The sequence below is a fragment of the Zosterops lateralis genome (assembly GCF_965231275.1).
Source record: "Zosterops lateralis genome assembly, chromosome: 11".
Classification (NCBI taxonomy): Eukaryota; Metazoa; Chordata; class Aves; order Passeriformes; family Zosteropidae; genus Zosterops; species Zosterops lateralis.
Genome location: NC_139771.1, coordinates 17,996,744 through 18,011,108, shown reverse-complemented (window position 1 = coordinate 18,011,108; position 14,365 = coordinate 17,996,744). Strand labels below are relative to the sequence as shown.

Sequence of the window (14,365 nt, the reverse complement as noted above, 5' to 3'; positions counted from 1 at the left end):
ATACAGCTTAATGCTATTTTTACATACCAGAGAAATAGCTGATGGCTTTCTGTTAATTGCATGCACTTTGCAGTTAAACTTTTACTAAAACATTCCTGTCTAAATACTTAAAGTCCAATGAAAATTTGTCCTCCTCTTTTATTAGAGGTGTTTATGTAGTACTCTTAAAAAGGGACCTGGTTTTCGTTTACTGCACTGCAGATTTCTGTTTCTTTTTATTTCCTCCTATGTGAAAGTTGTCCTTCCTCAGAATTTACTCAGGTCTGATTGTCCTGAAGAGCCAAGCAGGGAGCTGATAAAGAGCTGTCTTATTTTTTTAACATATATAGCACAATGTGAGAACAGTAACACTCTTGAAAGTGCTGTAGAAGTAGAGGACTTAAGTGACTTTTGTGTGACTATTTTCTGTGCTGTTCAATAAAAGTGGAGCAGTTAGTATGACAGCTGTTATATCATGTTATATCGTACTGCTAAGATATTGAGCATTTAAAGTCAAACTCAACCATTAAGCTGTATAAACTTTATCCGTTTCACTGTGGTTTAATGGAAAAAAAATGAGTTTCTCAATAAAATGACATCATTTTTCCCAGGTTGTAATGTTCACTTTACAACTGTTTTTCTTTAATTCAATTTGTTTTACTTTACTTTTTCTTGGCATCTTTTTTTTTTTCTTGCAATTCAGAGAGGGGGAAATCTCTTTTCATAGAGCAGCTAGGTACTGCTCAAACCTCTCTTCCCTATTTTTCCCTTCTCCTCGCTCCCTCAACATCTTGTGTTAATCTGGAGCTCTATTTTTGTCAGGCAGACACGGTTGTATTTTCAAAGTGGTGAGATGCACATTTAAATTTGGTAATCGGGATTTGTGGCTCTACCTGCTGCACAGTGAGAGTTGGGGGAAGGAGCCCAGGGAAAATTCACATTGCGTTGCTTGGTGCTGGAGCAACATTTGTGAAATGCCATGGGGTGTTTTTCTCTATAGCTGGTGGTGGTAAGGTAGGAGGCCTGTAATTTCTTCTGTGTGATCAGGAAAAACATACGTATATTATAAAGTAGATTCTTGTCATTAAAAGGATGGTATAAGCCCAGGCAGGGAAGCTGCTAATATGTGTTGCAGCTTGTCATTTTAGGCTGCATGAATAAAGAGGAGAGCTATTCCTTTGGGAAACGATCTCGGGAACTGAGCAACAGATCCGCTAGCCAGCAAATTCTTTTTAACTGTAATTTTCCTTTTTGTGTATACTCAAAAATAACATCGCGATGGGCCCTTAAATACCATTTCATACACAGAGCACAATTTCCACAGCACAGGTGGTGCTAATATAGGACAGTCCCCTAGGCACTTGTCGCCAGGAGTTGTACAGCTTGTTCAGTGTCTGCATCCATATGGCAATCTGTCCCATTCATAGAAAGACATTGTAGCTGTGCCTGTGGGTGCTGTGGTCAATGTAGTGTAAAAAGTAGATTTTAACTCTCAGCAACCTATGTTCTGCTGTTTGTTTTATTGTAGAATCCAATTTATAAACGTAGGGGAAGAAAAATCAGCTCAGAGCAAATTCCAGAACAATCTGGCTGGCTGGGGTTTGTGTTTATTCTTGGAGCGCATGGTTAATCAGCAGGTGCACAGCCCTGCGCCCTGCGCGCTCTAATGAACAGTTTACAGGAAGTCTTGCTCGGAAGAAACATTTTCCTTGTTGTTTATACTGTGAATTAACTCAGAAGTTGCAAAGCTGTAAACGATGTTAGCTGGCCATGTATGTCATGCAAGCCTGTTCTGTACTTCTTGTCTTTTTTTGGCTTGCTTTCCCACTGTTGCGAGGTTTTCCTTGGGTGTGGGATGCTCTGGAAGGATGCTGAGCTTCTCAGAGGGGCAAATCATGGCAAAGAGACCCTCCAAAAAAGCAGGGTGCAGCTCTAGTGTTGCCCAGCAGTTCAGATCTAAATGCATGAGCATGATTTGTGGCTGCTCTGGTACCTATCAGTCCAATGCCAAGTGTTGTTCTCTTTTACTGGGACTATTTGTTACGCCTTTTAGTAAACACAAACAAATAGACCGCCTAGCACCTGCAGCAGCATATGATATTTACACTACCTGTATGATTCAGCACGCTTCCCTGGGGAAGCAGGCTTGTGTCCTCTCAATTTTAGTGCTTTTTTAAACAGCCTTCTTCCAAGGGGAAAGCGTGCAGCAGAGAAAATGCAATGCTCTAGCTGTAGTTCTCCCTCGAAGTCGTTATTTATCTTAATTATATTTTTATAAACATTTCCCCAAGGGCACTTTGCTGCTGCTGCAGGGGTGTGGGGTGGGCGAAGTCCCCCCCAGCGAGCTGCCAGGCTGTGTGTGATGTGACAGTCACCTTCTGTGCAGGTTTTGTTGTGCCTGTGGGACAGGGGTGAAAAATACTGACGTGAATAATCCCTGTTAATCATATTTGTTGACGTATCACCGGTTTATATAAGAGTAGAAGACTTGCCTCAACTCTAAATGTAACAGAATAGAATTTTGTTGAACAAGAATAGATCTTGTTTCTCAGTGTTTTCTTTTACTATAAATTTAAATGTTACAACAGAATATAAATTACAGTAAAATAAGGTTGGCAAACAGTATCTTTTTACAAAGTATGTGTGTTCGTTGGTAATTTTACACCTCGGTCTCGGTGAAGTCCAAGGTCTAATCCTGTGTTTTTATACTTGTGTGTGTTCTTAAAAGGGTTGCTGAATTGGGGCCAAAGCTTTGCCATTGCCACCTCCCTCTGCCATGCGAATTGGGTGTGTAAGAGGGATGGGACTGCTGTGCTGAAAGTCAGTGTTAAAAAAAAAAAACCACACCAAAACTGAAAAAAAAAACCCACAGCACATCCCCCGAGCCCCAAAAACCCAAGAAAATGGTTGGATCACATTTTTTTCCTAATTAAACTAAGATACTGAATCAATCCGTTTTAATCTGAATAAATTAGGAGACTGTTCAGAGAGGAATAAAATGAGATTTAGCAGGGATAAGTAGAAAGTAGCCCAGCTAGCAAATCAAAATTCCAAACTGCGGGTTTGACATGACACGTCAGCTGCTCAGCATCGGTTGTGTGGGAAATGGCTGAGGCATAATCGGGGTTGAGAAATTAAGGTGGGACACTCTGTGCCATGTCTTAGTCAAAAAGGTAAATGCTGTCATGGGAGGCATAAACATGCATGTTGCATCCGAGTCCTTTTTTTTTTTTTTTTTCCTGTTCTACTTCATGCAGAACCAGTTAAACTACATTGAGTGTGATGTACAATTGGCCACTCTCTTGCAGAAAGGATAAAGAGAAGCTGGAGCAAATACAGAGGAGAGCAGCTAGGATGATAAAGGAGTTGGAGGGAATAGGCTATGAAGACAGATTAAAGGGAATTAAAGATCTACACCCTGGAAAAATAGAGGCTCTAGGAGGATATGATTATGGTATGTAAGTACATGAAGTGATGCTACAAAGAAGAAGAACGAAAAAATTGTTCTCATTAGTTAGCAGTGCTGGAATTTAAAATCCAGCGTTTCAAATCGTGTGTGTCTGAGTATATTTGATGTACTTTTCACTACAGTACCTAGGCACAAGGTTGAAATAAAAAAAAATAAGAGTTTTAAATCGTAGAGAAACTCGTTAATTCAAATGCAGGAATGGAATTTGCACCGGAGATAAGTGATGGATTTTTTTGCAATGGGCATTTCTTTTAAATGCTCTAGAAATACATTTAATTCCTCCAAGGAAGGGATGTAGGGCATTGTCTCTCCAGACCCTGTGGCAGTTTTCCTGTGGGGTTGGAAGAGGGGCTGCCACTGGAAGGAGGACGTGTTAGAGTGCTGGAGGGTCATAACGTTGATTAATAATCCAAACCATCAGTGGATAGATCAAAACCAGAAGATGATGCTTATAATTATCCAGGCTGGTTCTGCTCTTTCCAGTGAGGGTGGGGGTAGAAGGAAGGGGGAATGTCAGCCAGATTTTGTCTTAGTCCTGCTGCAGATTCTCCTTGCAGAACAGGAATTTAGGGAATAGTGCCACAAGAGGCATAAATGGAGGGCAGTGATTTGGGGTGCACAGGTGGCCTTGTGTTACAGCAGCACTGCTGTTTTCCTTCTTACACTACAGGAGTACACAACTTAGTGCACACCGATTAGAAGAGAGGATTTCAGCCTGTGGGCTGCAGTTTTAACTTGATTTGTCTGAAATTGCTGTAGTCATTTAAAATGTAATATAACCTCTTGTTAGTTCCAATAGGGCTTGATGTAAAACATGAGCTGCTTCTAGTCCTAGATCTGGATGTGGACTAAAGTAGTGAGGAAGAGGAGGAGTGCTTCTCTAAAAAGCATCCAAAAATTCGCAAGCCAGTTGTAGAAAGAGCTGTCACTGGCCATTCACATCAAATGCCACCTTTTCTGCAGGCCCATGAGTCTATTTTAGACTTTATTCAGTGATGGAGATCACCCTGCCTGGACAGCCCCCTGTTCAGATCATGTACCTGCTTCCTCGGCAATTCCTGATGCTTGGACAGGAGCATGAGTATCTAGAAGTTTGGTTTTTTTTCTTTTTTTAAGTTACTGGTTGGGTTTCTCTTTTATTCACAATTTAGAGAGGAGAGAGGTGCTGTACCACCTTACTAAGAATTTGAAGGGATTTGCGCCAACGGAACTTCACTGCAAAACACATTTTTGTTCATTTGATTCTGTCACGAAGGCAGGAACTTGCACTTGAATACAGTTAGTACAAAGATTTAACCATCACTGCTTCAGTTTAATTTTAAAATCGGGTACGGTGAGTGTTTCTGACTTAGAAAATTGGGACTTTTTCAGCAGCCTTATTTTGGTGCCTTCTGAGGAGCTTTAGAGCTCACTGGGCAGTCACAACTCAGAAAGAGCCATGTTAGTTTACAGTTGTTTGTCTCCTCCTGTACAGGACCAAAATTGTGACCAAAATTTTGCCTCGATGGCTGTGCCATTTAAATCAGAGAGAGGGGGAACGTGGTGTGAGACAGAGCCCCACACTCCTGCCTGGGCTGTACATGGATATCAGTTTCATGGCAGCTGGCAAAGATGAGGTCACTTCCCATTGACCCTGAGGAATAAAATAAAATTAAAAAGGCAGTTCTGCACTTTCTGAGGGTGCTGTGCTCCAGCTCCTTTCAGAAGGAAAGCAGGAGATGTGGTATTGATTTTTCAGTGTGCAGGTGGCTCAGGCATGTTCTGAGCTCTGTTAGAACGTGAGCAGATGCTTCATAACTGTAATAGAAAGTCAAGGATGCTTCTCTACATCACTGACTTCCCCCAGTGTTTTGGCAAAGATCATTGGCCCAAGCAGATGTGGAAGAGAGAGAGTGGAATTATGAAGAATGTCAGCATCATGAATATTTAAAATATGGTCCACTGTGTGGCAGAAGCACAGACACTGAGGCTTCTGCTTAGCTGGATTTTATATCTATCCATGAATTTTATCCAGTGTGTACAAGCACAGTACCCAGTTCCATTTGGTTAATAACTGGGGGTTGAATTAAACCATTTAAAGAACACAGGGAGTTTTTATGCTGGGGCTTTGATCACTACTTTCCCCAATACCCAGCATGTTCCCATCTCACTTTGGGGTGTCATCTTCACTCTCCATCAGCTCTTGGCTGTCTCTGGTGTCTCTGTCTCCTGCGCTCTTGTGTCCTGAGTGTGGTGCTTCCAGGATGCTGTAGCACAGGAGGTGTATTCCAAAAGGTGAGTGGCTGTGCAACTCGCAGCCTTGACAGCCATCCCTCTAGGAATGGGAGGTGAAATTGCTACCAGACCCTCTGGAGATCCTTGGCGTTATGAGGCTTTTTAGGGGGAAGAAGGAAGAGGTAAAATTTCCTCTCCTCTATCCAGCAAACCCAGAGGAGCTGTGGAAGTGCCTGTCCCTTCTCCTTCCCCTTTGTACTGGAAACAGAGCTGGAGGCAGAAGGAAATAAGTGGACACTTACACAGTTTTCAGCCTCACACATGGATTTTGTTACTCTCTTGTATGTCATGAGCAAGTGACTTACGCAAGACATTTCACTTGCCAGAGTGACTTTGCTGTAGTTTGATGTAATAATGCATCATTATTGCATTATTTGGAAGTAATTCTATTGTATTAACTATTTTTTATGCAAGTACCTTACAAAGAGGAAAAAAAAACACGTTGTCTTGAATTTACATCATTTATTCCTTCACTTCTTTGAAAATTATGTCTTGTTATAAAATCATTTCCACTAACTGGTGTTGCATCACCAGTACCCGACCATGAATATGCATTCCTGGGAAGGAGAGGGTGACAGAAACAAACACCTACTCTAATGTGTCATTAGAAATCAAACAGACCTAAAACTTGCTTCTGCTTGCCAATGCTCAGATCTTCTAAAAGTCTGTCTCCAGCAGTGAGACCAAGGATGCATCCAGATTACAGAAGCTGTGCTTGCGTGCAGGCGAAATACCAGTGAACAGTTTCAGATTATAGGTTTGCATTGTGCTCACAAGGCTATTTATTTATGTGCTGGATTAAAAACTTCTTTTTCCACCTCTGTTTGCTCAAGCAGAGTGAGTACTTAGATCAGTTCAACAGAGTTCTCCATTCATTTCCACTGGCTGTACCCTTTGTGCGTTACATCCGCCTCGGTATAAACCCCCTCTTTGTTTTGTTTTGAGGTGCTTCTTCAGGCTCTATCGGGGAACAAGTGGCAATCTATAACATCTTCAAAAGTGGGCTGGATAAAATAGCAGTAATCTGATACTGACACATAAAGGTCATAGAAAGGCACCGCTGAAACCCCTCTCCTTCAGAATGGCACAGTGCCTGCAGAGGGGCCCGGCGTTTGTCTTTCGGGACTGAGGGGTTTTTTCTCTTTGAAATGTCTTATTTTTGGTAAGTTGAAGTAGTTCCTCTGCTTGGTTGAATGGCAGTGGAAGCTCTGCGTAGGTGTTAAGCGTGTTACGCGTGGCATCGTGTTAGCAAAGTGACCTTTTAATTTCCCATTTACAGTCAGCACGAGCCTTTATGGTTATTGACAGCACGAGCCTTTGACATCCTGAGCATCTTTTAGAGTTTGATGTTGTCTTGGTCATTCCGTCATTTTCTTTGGACACAATGCCAGGGTGTCATGTCCTACATAGTTTGTCTTGTCTTGTGCAAGTTCCCTGGAAAGAAAAGAGATTTGTGCTTGGATTTAAAAAATAAATACAAATCTCGGTAGGGCTCTTTCCGTTGACTTGGCCATGGCCTTTAGGCTCTCACAGAGAAACTTTAAAAATCCCTGCTGGGGGTTTAAGCCATGTGACTCCTGTTGATATTATAATGAGATTTACAGTGCTTAAACCCCACGGGGGACTGACTCCTTACTTGGCCATCACACGTTCCAGTGTGTGGGTAACATGCACTGGGCAGATTCATGCACTGCCCTTTTTTTGTTCTTCCAAACACACGGAAATCATAACTCTCATATGTAGTCTTCATAGACTTTATTGGAGTGTTAACATGAAAGCCTCCTTTCTCACCCTTTGCTGTATTCAGGTACAGAAACAGATGATAAACCCCATTGTTTTCTGGATTTTCTGATGTACATAGAGGATGTTTGAACATATGCCTGTTTGGCTTGGGTGGATGGTGTTCTTCAGCCATTCTATTCCTCAGCTGAGGAAATGTGTGTAGAAATTTTTTATATTTCCTTGCAAAGAATGTATCAGTTCCTTAGTTCTTTAAAAAACTTTACAAATATTCTCCTCATTTGAACATTTTAAAAAAGACTAATTCAGTTAAAACAGGTTAGTATTTGTATATAAAAACGGCCTGTGTAAGTCTCTTTACCTACTATTGTTTTTTTTAGGAAATTACCTTGCACATACACATATATAGATATATATGCTTGAAGGATTATTTGTAAACAGCCAAAAATAAGATATTAATGAAATAACGAATTAGGTTCATGTAAAACTCATAATACCTTTTCCTGTCAGTATTTTCTAAATTTTTTTATTTAATGTAAAATAATTTTTAAAACCACCTTTGGTGATCTTCAGATTCTCATTGGGCTTAAAGTCAAAAGTGGCAGAATCTGGGCAGGAATTTCTCTTCCAACTAGTTTGAGTTTGGGATGACATCTCAGGAGTGTATTTACAGTGCTCTGGCTACCCCAGTGCATCTGAGATAATACAGGAACACAGTTTTGTCAGGGTGCACAGACAGATAATATTTCAGAAGAAAAATAAACAGCATTTCCACGTGTGTGTAAAAGTAAAATGACAAAAAGTAGGCATTTATCCATAATGTTACCTGTAATCCAGGATGAAGTAAGTCATAAAAGCCACACCTAAATGCTGGTATGTGTTCATATCCTTTGTGTATGTTTGAAGTCCATAATACACTACAGACATACCGTAGCAAAAAGATTTGCCATGGAAAAGACATACATGTGTGAGCATAAAATAGAGATTTCAATATTATTTTGACATTTTGCTTTCAAAGTCATCTAAGGTTGTGGAGATTGTTGCAAAAAGTAATTCCTTTCCTTACGAAGTTTCCATGCAGAAGTGGAATAAAGAAGATATTTTAGAATATGGTTCATCAGTGAGTGCAACAGATACATTTCCCTGAGCACCACATGGCCTGGATCAAAGCGTCTCATGACTTGGATCAGTGCAGCCAAATCATTACGTATTGATTGGAATCCCGCTGAAGGATTAACCCCTTAGTGCTCACATGAATTTCTTGCTTTAACCCTGGGTTCAGTAGTTAGGAGGCTCTGTGACGCTCCTGCCCAATCTTAGGCAAGGTTAATAGCCCCCACTAACCCCTCGTACTGAGGAATCTTTTGATTGCATGTCCCCTCTTCTATGTGCTGAATTTGATTTGAAAATACACCTCAGATATTCTTTCTTGGGATGGAAAGGGGTCGTATTTGTTGTATAAAACAGCCTGTAAGAACAAGGGGAAAAAAAATCCAGAAAAAAAAACCCAACCCAGTAAATAAATAACATGGTGGGAAAGCCAAGGCTGCAAATTTGATGCTTTTCTTTTCTGTAGCCATGAGGAAAGCCTCAGGTCCGGCTGTGTTATGGTGTAATGGGACACTGCTGTATGGAGATGACTTCTCGATGAAGTTGAATTGTAAATATGCAATGTTCATAAATTTTTTAGCAAAATATCAAGCAGGATATTAAGCAGGTCTGTCAAATGATTTCTCCCCCGTCCGTGTTAATTTAAATTCTTTACAAACCTCTTAATTAATGAATGAAATGTAGGAGGATAGCTAAGTAAGAATGACACATGTTTCATACTGCAAATGGTATTTAATTCTGTTTTGAAAAACCATGGGCAAGAGTCAGGCGGGTACCGTGAGATGTTGGGGATGCTCCAAGATATGGTGTTTGCTGTTCTTCAGGAATCTTTGTTAGGATGAATTGATGTGGTGCCTTCAATTTACAGCATTTTTTTTCTCTTCTCTTTCCCCTCTCCAGTTTATCCCACGAGGAGCACTCACACAGCCACCCGCTGTACGGACACGGCGTATGCAAATGGCCGGGCTGTGAAGCAGTATGTGAAGACTTCCAGTCGTTCCTAAAGTAAGGATGGTTTTTTTGGCACTTGCATTGTACAGAAAGCATGCCCTGAAATTTTGTGTGCTGTCACTCACCCTGGGCCTGATGCAAAGCCCATTGAAGTCAACAGAGAGCTCCCTTTCACTTCAGTGGCTTTTGGATCAGGCTCAAGAACGTTTTAACAGGGGATAGTAAATTAGCCCCATGGGGAAATTATGGTCTTGCTCAGTGTATTGCTATAAAATAGTGTTTGCAGTTCCGCAGGTTTTTTTTTTAGTTTTATTTTATTTAAATAATTTTTAGGTTGCAGTATCGATCGTGTAAATAATAAAACCTTGTTTTAACCTTGATTTCACTTTAATTTAGAAATCTAGTCTTAAATTAACTCCATAATTGAACAGAGAATTGCAGAACATCACGTGAAATTTAATTTATGTCAAATAAGTAACTAATGAACAAAGTCTACACTACTAAAAATAAACTATAATTATATTAATTGGGCCCCTGCAGTTTGCTGCAGACCTTTTCCTTGCTGCCAAAGAACACAGTTTTACACGTTGCATAAACAGTGCATTATGGACTAGTGTGTGGTAGTGCGTGCATCCTGATGCAGGGAAGGACCTCAAAGCACTAATAGCTTACACATGGCTGCTCCACAACCAAACCATCAACCTCACCCCTGTTCCCATCACAAAACACTTCTTTGTCTGGGAAGGACACCAGGTACACACATGCTGTGGGTGCATCCATGTTACTGAAGGTTTGTCCCTGATCTTTGCTCAAGTTCTGTGGCTGGTCAGTTGTAAGATCACTAAAGACCAGCCACGCAAGCAATGTTTGTGATTTAAATGCACAAAAGGACATTTTTTTCTCCCATTTAGAGCAGTTGTCTCATGAAGTTAGTCCACATAATACATGAGGTTCTTTGGGATGAGTAAGTAGACTTAGTGCCAAAAGGTTTAGCTGTACCTGCTGTTTCTGGGGTGGTAGCAGAAGGCCGGAAAGGAAGCAGGGAATGTTTTTTGGGTGATGTTAGATGATACAGATAGGGTTTTGCTCTCAGAACAGAATGGACCAGTTGTGGTTCCACCGGCAAAACCCTCCTGAGTTCGTAGGAGCGGCGCTCATCCTACTATAAACATATGTTACAAATGAGGGATGGTACAGTAATGAGAAGGTTCTCATTACATGAGGATTACAAAATAAGAAGGTGCTAGTCATAAATTTCCATGAAGGGTGGCCTCATTCCTTGTAATTCATCCTGTTGTTCACTTAAGTGAAATAAATGCTAATCTTGCCATACTTGCCAGCTCATTCATATTCATATGCCATACTATAGCATTTAGACCTTTAAAACAATGCTCATCTTTACTGCAGTAAGTGCAAGGGAAAGGTGCTGTGGTAGCCTTAGATAGGAAAGTAATGTATGTGGTCACATATGGGCAGATTGTGCCACCTTTTCTAGTCCCATGTTCCAGGTGAGAGCAGCTGGTTTCAGGAGGATTCCATAGGAATCTTGAGTAGTCTGCTTGAGGTGGCCATGCACAGAAAACACAGCTCTTAATCACAAGCATGGATAGAGGCAGGGCTGGTTTTTATATGGTATTTTGGAGATGTTTCAGTACACAGACCCAGTCCACCAGATCACCTGGAGGAAATAGGTGCAGCAATCAGTAGTTAGGAATAACCTGAAAACTGTCACCAGCCCAGGCTGGACTTGAAGCTGCTCCATCAGTTCTAGTTTTTTCACTATCAGTCTAATTTCTGCCTCCATTCAAACCTTTCAAGAGAAATATTTTATGTGAATTTCCTAAACTCATCAGCTCGTGTAAATTTTCTCATCATCCAAATGCTGCAGTGTCCAAAGTATTACTTTGGAGCAATATTTACCCCAGAACAAATGCAGAAATGGATGTCCCTGCGCAGTGTATTGACACTGTTAAGAAGTGAGTGTTTCTTCATAAAATACCGTAGCCTTCCATGTCTCCTGTGGAGCATATGTCCTTAAATTATGTTGCCATTTATCAGAATTCATTACTCAATGAGAAGATAACAGGTAGATGGTCGAAGTTTCTTTCTGATACTTCTATAATCTGATGCTCTTTCGACGGTCCCCTCAAGAGAAAAGCTCTTGTTTACCAAGTGAAATACAGCTTGTGTATCAAGTGTTGCTTAATTTCACTTACCTTGTGAAAAGGCAAAGAGAAGTTGTATGTGGAATGAAAGCCCTGTATGCCAATAAAATGATTCTTCAGTTAAGGGAGAAAAAAAGGACTCGCAGGTCTAAAACATGGTTCATTTCTTTTCCTCCTGAGGAAGAAATATCATAACTGTTGGTAAATCAAAACCAGAGATTTGACACTCTTCTGTGATCGCTCTGTAGTGTTTGTTCCCAAGGTGAGGTACACCACAGGGCCCTTGATTTCAAAGATAAATACTGTACAAATAACGATCCTAGTTGTCTTTCACTCACAGCCAACAGGAGGATGCTTATCAGAACCAGCAGATACACGGCCTATTGTAGCATTTATTTCCCTATTCCTTTTTGAAATAAGTTGCAGTTTTAGCATCGTTGTGTTGCATTTCTTTTTTTTTTTTTTTTTTTTTTTTAATCCATCAGCCAGTGGTTCTCATGTGATGCTGTATCAGTTGGAGCAAACCCGAGAGCAGCAGGGGCTGCTGCTCTGCCTAATGAAACAGCAGCACCCTGCATGCTCCACAATACTCCCTGAGCCTAAAAAACAAAAACAAGTCCAGTCTCAGGGCGGTGACCCTGTGGCCTGTGCCAAGCTGCAGGGAGCAAGGTGAGGGCTGCAGGGTGCACACGTGTCTGGCCTCTTAACCAGGGCCCTTCTCGCAGGCGGCAGCCAAAGGAGCAATTAGTAGCACAGAGCGACTTTTCCTGCAAAATTGACTATATCCTTGATTTCATTTGCATGTGTTTAAAGGCCGTTGAAGAATAGAAATATATATACCCCCTTCTATACAGCAAGTTGTTCAGGAAATCCCGGCTGGAGGGAGGGTGGTTTATTCAGCAGGGTAGCCAGGTATCCAGGGCAAAAAAAAAAAAATAAAATTAGGGAGACTGAATAGGGTTTTATTATTCTTCCTTCCCCACCCCCTTTTTTTTTTTTTTTTTTTTTTTTTTTTTTTTTTTTTTTTTTTTTTTTTTTTTTTCCCTGTAATGTGGTTGTGGGTTAGACTTGCTTAATCCTGGCTGTACCATTTTAAAATCAAATATATTGTTTAAAAGAAAGGATAGAGAGCTTGGGAAGAGATGTGGCAGCCCTGCGTTTGCAGTGATGCTGCTAAATCTGCTTCATGTGCATTTAACTTTTGATGAAACCAAGGGGAGTTTATGTGAAAGAAACTACTAAGTGCACTCCGTAATGTTTTCACAAGTGTTTTTATCATGGTAACATCTTGTTTACTTTAGTTGCCTGCCTAAAACTACTTGGAACATGTTAAGAAAACATTTCGAGAAAGCTCCTACAAAGAGGCTTTTGTTTAGCAGCAACTGTGAGACTGCTCGGCTCACAAAGGTGTTAACTTTCAACCCCTTAAGCACTTCCACATGAAATTCCAGCAACTATGTTTGTGGTTTTGGAAAAACAAAGTGCATATTAAAGGAACCAGGTATATGCTAATACATGTTGAAGTAGGCCGGAAATCATAAATTGTTTCAAAGGCATTAATTGCGCTGGTTTGGCGTTGGCAGAGCGTTCCGCGCTCAAATCATCCGCACGGCGCGGAGTTTTTTGTGTTGGTTTTTTTTTATGATGGAGCAGGCAGAGAGGGCAGGGGAAAGGCTGGGCTGTGGGGGGGTGTTTTAGGTTTCTGTAGGGCCGGTGAGATCCCCCCGGGGATGGGGGAAGTGAAGGATGCGGCCCCATCCCGTGCGGGGGGACCCGGCGGCGGCTGATGCCGAGCCCGGCAGGGGAAGGGACGGTGCCTGTTCCCGGAGCTTCCAAAGCCTCCCGATCCATCCTGTGCCGGGCTGGGGGCTCGGCACCCCCGCGGCGGCGGAGGCCGGGGTGGCCCAAATCCCACAGTGCCCTCTAGTGCTCCCGGGAATGCTGCTGGGAGCGGGAGAGGCGCCGGGAGCATCCCCGGGAGCGGCACCGGGAGCATCCCCGGCTCGGCCCCGCGCCCGAGAGCAGCAGGGCAGCGCCAAAGAACCCCCTTGAATTCCCATTTCATTTTTTTTTAATTATTTTGTTTAATTTTTTAATTTTTTATTCCTTATTTTGTTTTTTTTTAATTGGTTTTTTTCCCTATAATTTTAATTTTTATTCCTTATTTTTGTTTTTTTGAATTGTTTTTTTTTTCCCTATTATTTTAATTTTTTTATTGCGTATTGTTATGTGTTTTACTGTGTATAAATCCATCTTTAATTATCTATAATACCGTCTTTAACTACCTATAATACCGTCTTTAATTATCATTAACAATCGTCGTTAGGTCATTATTTATTCTAATATTTTTATTTACTTTATTATTTTAACTTTATTTTATTTTCATACATTCTTTACACACACATACATAAATATATGAAATATTTCTGCTGATGGGATATATGTAGCGAGGCCCATTGCCTTGCATTATCCCCCTTTTTTTCCTCTCTTAAAGGTGCACTTAGTTTATGTTTCCCATTATAATTTCCGGTGTGTAATCAGAAAGCATTCCTTAAGAGACAGGGATCATCTTTGTTTCATACTTTTATTGACACTGTCTACCATATTACTGCGATGTCTAAATGGTAAAATTTATTATTAGCAATAGTGTCACAAAAGTCTGAGACAGCGATTTTCC

General features: G+C 41.0%; 1 protein-coding gene across 11 annotated transcripts in view; it reads left to right on the top strand.

Moving 5' to 3' along the window:
* The window catches only part of FOXP1 (forkhead box P1), a 390,583-nt gene that overhangs the window by 334,477 nt on the left and 41,741 nt on the right, over positions 1-14,365 (top strand). For all 11 annotated transcript variants that reach the window (XM_083869352.1, XM_083869351.1, XM_083869342.1 and 8 more), the window contains one exon: positions 9,473-9,577. In XM_083869352.1, the coding sequence (XP_083725478.1) occupies positions 9,473-9,577 (105 nt within the window). The remainder of the gene's footprint in view (positions 1-9,472; positions 9,578-14,365) is intronic.